The sequence below is a fragment of the Nanorana parkeri genome, unplaced genomic scaffold (genome assembly GCF_000935625.1).
Source record: "Nanorana parkeri isolate BGI_ZX_2015 unplaced genomic scaffold, ASM93562v1 scaffold961, whole genome shotgun sequence".
Lineage (NCBI taxonomy): Eukaryota > Metazoa > Chordata > Amphibia > Anura > Dicroglossidae > Nanorana > Nanorana parkeri.
In genome coordinates this window covers 197,502-204,132 of record NW_017307229.1, presented here as the reverse complement: position 1 = coordinate 204,132, position 6,631 = coordinate 197,502, and the positions used below count along the sequence as shown (strand labels likewise).

The following is a 6,631-nucleotide window of genomic DNA, read 5'->3' as shown; positions in this document are numbered from 1 at the left end:
TGCCCCCCCCCACCCCCTCCCCCTTCTTTTTGCTGAATTTTCTACAATTTCAAAGAGGAAAAAGTACCGAGAGGGTCTAAAAGCTATATTGGGAGAATTCCCTCTGTAAAAAGTTTTGAATATAATAACTGCCGCAATCTGTGTGAGTGCATAGTATGTATGGAAGTATGCATGTATGAATGTTATGGACAACGTTGTTTTTTTATATGTAGATTTTGCTATAGAAATGAAATTACGGGTGCGATAAATATGAGATTTTGTAACAAATAAAGTTTATATTTTTACAAGAAAAAGGTCTCGGTCTGTTTAGTAACCATCTCTTAACAGTGTCCTCTCCTTTGAGAACACTGCTACCATTTTTTTGTGCTCATTAACTCCGGTTACTTGACCTAGATGACCTATTTCAATTAATACAAAGGGATATACATAGTATATCGGAGCTCCAGGGTACCAAACACTTATTTTCTCTATTGATAGAAAGGGCCCCCTTTCTTTCCATCTGATGTACTGTGTTGTGCAACTGCTGTTGATGCCCTGCTCTTGTAATTGTGGTGGGTGAGGAGTGGGGGCATGATATGTGTATATTATTACAATGCAGATATCTTGTTAGTTGGGGATTCTCAATTACTGACCTGCAGAATTGAACGGTCCGCGTAAAGTGATCCCAGAAAAATCAAGCTGCCAGCCACCATGGTGCCCTAAAACAACATCAGGCAATCATTGCCAGCTGTGTATAGTAGAACAACATATTAGCGTAATGACAGGCACTCTTCCCTTCCAGTGCTGACATTAACGTTACCACCTGCCCAGTTTTTTACCGTACCTTACATTAATCTGTAAAAGTGCAAATTTTTACCATTGTTACTAATAGGAAAATGACTGTAAGGCCCGTAGTTTTTGTTTGCAAAAGTGGTGGCAACTGTAGGTGGGGTTCTGGGTTTAGTTCTAAGTAAGGACATTGTGTGCACAGAGTTTGTATGTTCTCCCCATATTTTTTGGTTTACTTTGGGTGCCCAAGTTTCAACCCACAACCCAAATACGGTACATACTAATAAATACTTTGCTCATGTTGACCCTAGTGTTTGGAATTGATTTAAGAAAAGAATGGAGAATGTTCACTTGGCAAAATGGCTGCTCACTCACATGAACCTAGTACTACTTTATTTACTAAGCTAAGTGAAAATGCACTTTTTTGAATAAACATTCACTGTGCTATGTGAATATTATCTACTTCTTTAGTTAACCCCATTTTCACCTGCACATATTGTGAAACCCTGTGATGTTTGTTGGAACTTTATACATCAATGTAGTTATACAAAACAAAAATATGTCCACATTTATTTTTGCGTTGACTAGGGATGCACTGATACAGATACTAGTATCGGTGCCGATGCCGAGTATTTGGGCGAGGAATCGTACTCGCCCAAATGCTCTGATGCCTAGCCCGATACTTCCGGTATCAGGAAGCCAGGCAGCGAGTCATTACATGCTGCCCGGCTTCCTGATTGGCCGGGAAGCCGGCTCCATGCCTTCTTGTCACCCAGTGACGAGAAAGCATGGGGACGGCTTCCCTGCTAATCGGGAATCCAGGTGGCGAGTCTTTACATGCCGCACGGCTTCCCGGCTAATCAGGAAGCCAGGTGGTGAGTTATTACACGTCACCTGGCTTCCTTATTGGGACTTCCGGTATCGGCGAGTACCAAAAAATATATATCTGTGCTCGATACTGAAAAGCCGGTATCGGTGCATCCCTACGTTTAACTATAGTTTAACTTCTTCTGTGAACTTAGATCAAATGCCTAGTTTGAGTCAATATTTTACATTTGTCAGGCGATATGGATGCAGTAATCTTCTAAAGAGCTAAATCAATTTGGTACTGTACAAAAAGATCAGTGTTCTATAGATCAGTGATTGTAAATACCTTCAACATGTTTTGCAGGTTAGTATTGGATAGATAAGGTTTCATTGTAGCATTCAATCTGGTCATAGCTGAGCTCACAAGTCACATCACCTTGATGCTCTAATCTTATGTTCTATTTAGAGAACGAGGATGATTTTGAAGATTCCATGCAAACATATTTAGTTACCTTTTGCATTTAAGCCACTTTAGAAAAAAATAATTATGTTCCTTCATAAGATTATAGTCTAATAACATTGGGTATAAATATGAAATCATGCTAATTTTTCCATAGCTGGTACCTAATACACCACTCAATAAGCATTTCATACCTCCTATAACAGAGAGCAGCTCAACTGGGGATGTGATTTCCAGCCCATCCAGCAACAAGGAGCCTCCACCATCACCACTAAGTGACAAAAAGAAGAACAGGAAAAAGAAAAGTATGACACCCTCCAAAACAGAGGGCTCGGCAGGACAGGCAGATGGTATGTTTGTGTGTCATAAATGCTCATTTACTAGCTGCAAAGAGTACAGTAGAATATTGACATTGAACCTAATCAGTTCATGCATCATCTCTATATATAGATGGTGACATCAAAAGAACGGAAAACCTCTGTTAGTTTAATTGTTTTAGAGTATACTTTATGTGTGGGCAAGAAATACCAACCATATGCAATATATCACTGTACTACATGCACATTTCCAAATGTTTTGTCTATGTACAAACCCTGTAAGTACAGAAAAATACCTGTTGATCCGGCCAAAAATCCAGTGAGCTGCTAACTGTAGTAAGTAGACAAAATTGCCTCGTCTGCACTGAAATCCCAAGAAGTGATGTCAGCCTACTCAGCCCTACCCAGTTCTCCTGGTCTAAGAAACACCTTCCCTAATGTTATAAGGATGGCGAGAGAGAAAGATATTCTGTAGTCAAGCAGGGGATCAGGGGATATAACAGGCAGGCAAGGCTGAGGCAGGCTGCCAACACTGATTGAGATTTCAGTACTGGCTCAGGTAGTTAGGAGCTCACTGGATTTCTCTCAGGTCACCAGGTACTATATATTTAAAGCATTTGTAAATAGGCAAAACATGCAGAGATATACTGCATATGTTTTTTTCTTTTATTTCGCCTAGACATACACATTAATTTTACATTATTTCTGTCTAGCATTATCTGTACATTAACTGAATTATGCAGGTGGAATGTTTTTCAGTCTTTACATGCAGAAAATGTTACTTATATAAATGAGTTAAGCTAGAGCAATGAGTTTGATTATATAGAACAATCTACACATTGTATGGTGATACAACAGGGTGCAGTCAAATTATAAGTAGAATTGTAGTACATTAAAAAAAAACATTAAAAAAAAAGTTTCCTCTTTTTGAAATAAAGCTGGCCATACACCGTGAGAATTTTGTTTGAACATTAATTTAAAATCATACGTCAGAGTATTCAAGCATGCCATCCTTGAGTCAACTCATGTCGTTTGAAAGCTCCAGACCTGTCACTTGGAATGGGATTCTAGATATATTAAACAGGTTTCTTTTGCGCCTAGCACATGCGCATTACAATTTGTAAGATTTTTCAATCTGAAATCAAATTCACGGTTTGAATTTTGTTTGTTCAGATAAGAAACAAAAATGTTCCATCCTGCTTCTTTGATTTCGCCCACCACTACAGTCGAAAACAATTATCGATTAGACCCCACTAATCATTATAAAATTGAACGAGTGTTCCAAAATGAAAATTTTCAAGCACAATTATACCTGCCTATTCCATACATAAAATGCTACATAGAGGACTAAAGTATTTGGACCTGCTTCATAATAAAGTGGTTGTCAGTTGTCAAACCCAGAACTAGAATGGGACTTATCCTTTTAGCTTTCTACCTTTCCAGAGCCATTGCATTTTGTGTGTTTGAACAGCTATTGTATAGTTGTATTGATGTTTCCACCCCGGCCTCTCTTCAGTAATGTTCACCATGTGTCTGATGTTGTCCTGATACCTGCCTATCCTGTAGCTTTAATTCTGCCATTTTCTTCTCTTTCCTTCTGCCCTCTATTCTTTCTGCTTTGCTCTCCGGGATCACCTTCCAGCCAAGCGCAAAATGTGGAAATTAAAAACATTTGGTAGTTTAAGAAACATTTATAAAACAGGTAAAGAGCATACATAAGCTTTATCTTTCTTTCATTATTGGTGGAGGGAGCAATGCTCTGTTTTTAATGTAATATTTAATATGATGGAGCAATGTAATGCGTACTGAATAGTACAGTAGCTGCATGTTGCCTTCTTGTCATTCTCTAACATTGTCTTCTTTTAAAAACCAATCTTATGGCACTTATTTCTAACATCAGAAGGGAAGGAAAACATGTTCAAGCTTGTTCCAATTATGGTGCTATACTATTGCAGGGGTCATTTAGAAAATAGAAAAAACAAGGAACGGCAATACAAAGTTAGTTTCACTTTAATACATAGTCTAACAAAAGCATTGTATGAAATACGTGAGAGCCACATTAAAATATCGAATTGACCGAGAGGATCAGCCAAATGTTTGAACATTTCTTCTAGGCAAAGGCAGGTAAGTGTCTTACTGATGGTGAGCAATGAGACATGTACTCGTCATTGAATACATCAACAAAGATGCCAGCAAGATGTGACACAGTTTTCTCTGTGATGCAGCTGATGGGTGTTTGGATTAATGCGTATATCAAGCCAAAAACCTTATTCTAGTTTTGGATAGAGTAGGTAAAGAAAATAACTCCTTTAAGTTTTTTTTACTGCTCAAGCAGAAATAGCGAGCACTGCATTAAAAACAGACGTGTTACTAGTATATATTTTCAGAAAATCTTTGTGGAAGCCACACTGCCCTGTCAAGGCCCCTCTGTATAGTGCGGTCCCTTAATGCAGATCAATGCAGCTCAATGCACCTGTTCTAGACAGAAGCCCTAACTGAATCACATATAGCAGTACAAATCTGAAGAGGGATCTAACTCTTCCCTATTCTAGTTGAAAAAATATATTTTGGCCTGACATAACTTGGGTGGATTTAAATTTACTAAGATGGATGTGTTATTTTAAATCCATTCTTTAATTCCTACTATAATTGTCTCCTAAGAATGTTCAATTCACAAAAAGAAATACTGCTTAGAAGTGGAATTATTTTATTTTCATGAAATGGGCACTTAACTACCAAAAACCTTATTTTCCGATAAATTATTAAAGTGACATTAAAGCCTCAGATTTTTTAACATAAAACAATACTGTAATGTGTGCCTTACTGTAATCCATGGTTGTTTCCCTTCTCTTTGCTGCTCTTCCTTTTAAAATCTGTATCTGTTCTCATGCTGGGCAGAACTTCTGTTTTGCAGCAGACTGCCTTGTCTCTGGAATGGCTACATGGTGTCTGTGTGTAAGTTTGCAAAGCATGAGAAGACATGAGGATGTAAAAGGAAGAGCAGCAAAGAGAAGGGAAACAACCATGGATTACAAGGCACACATTACAATATTGTTTTATGTTAAAAAATCTGAGGGTTTAATGTCACTTTAAGCTCACAAAGTATTTTTTTACCACCCCCTCAAAGAGCTCATTTTTTCTTTAAACAGACACCTCACTGCAATTCTATCACCAGGGTGAAACTGGGGGTATTATCAAGAGTCATGTAAACTTTGTGATTTGATTTTAATTGTCAAAATTCCTGAGAGATTGCTAAAATAAAGTGCGTATGTTAATGCTTTTAATGAACTAAAAAATCTATTCTCAGTGGTTAAAAAAAGAAGCAAATTGCACACAGTAATGATAATGTGTGTTCTGCTTTTTTGACTGTTACCCATTCCTTTTTGTCCATAGAGAAGAAACAAAAAGTCCCCCTAGCCCTGCATGGCCAAATGCTTAAGTAGGGTATACACTGGTAGATTTCTCTATGAAAAATCTCATCAGAATGTTGATAATGCCATCAGAGACTTGACCAATGTAAAATTTTGTTTGATTTTTATTTTGATATAACAATTGATTTTGGACCGAATGGGTTTTCCTGAACAAAAACCACATTTGAGAAACATTTTCCAAGAAGCTCCTTTGCATTTTTCGTAACTGCTGTCAAAATTGATCATCAAATTGACCCCATCAACTATTAGGAAGTCGAACGAACGTTATGAAATTGATTTTGTTCATTGGAAATTCATTCAGTATATGCTTACTTTAGTATTGCATAAAATGCTCAAACCAGGTACATTACCAGCAATAATTGGGCCATTTATCATCAGACATGTAGACGGGTCATATATAGAATGGTCTAGTCCAGCGTTTTTCAACCACTGTGCCGCGGCACACTAGTGTGCCGTGAGATATTTTCGGGTGTGCCGTCAATAAATCGTTAATTTCTTTGATCGATCAAAATTATTTTGATCGATCAAAGTTACTCACCTCTCCACCGGCTTCCGGGTCTTCCGTCGGAAGATCCGGTGACGTCACGGACATCGACGTCACCGGACTCCTCCCCCCTTCCCCGAGTGGCTCTGTCGGCTAACGAAGGGAAGGGGGGAGGAGTCGGGCTTCTCCCTCTGCCCTGGCCACGCCTCCTCGTACACCCGGCAGCTCGCTTTCAGGCCCCATCAGCGGCGCGCTGCCGGGTGTGCGAGGAGGCGTGGCCAGGGCCGAGGGAGAAGCGGCCCGGCCGTCGGAGGCTGCGGTGCCTCTCCAAGAAGCTGTGGGGACAAAGGATGACATGGTGGGG

General features: G+C 39.1%; 1 protein-coding gene across 1 annotated transcript in view; it reads left to right on the top strand.

Moving 5' to 3' along the window:
* AGAP2 (ArfGAP with GTPase domain, ankyrin repeat and PH domain 2) overlaps positions 1-6,631 on the top strand; it is a 159,097-nt gene that overhangs the window by 140,963 nt on the left and 11,503 nt on the right. Inside the window, exons 12-13 of the mRNA XM_018566600.1 lie at positions 2,242-2,385; positions 3,995-4,054. Of these exons, the coding sequence (XP_018422102.1) occupies positions 2,242-2,385; positions 3,995-4,054 (204 nt within the window). The remainder of the gene's footprint in view (positions 1-2,241; positions 2,386-3,994; positions 4,055-6,631) is intronic.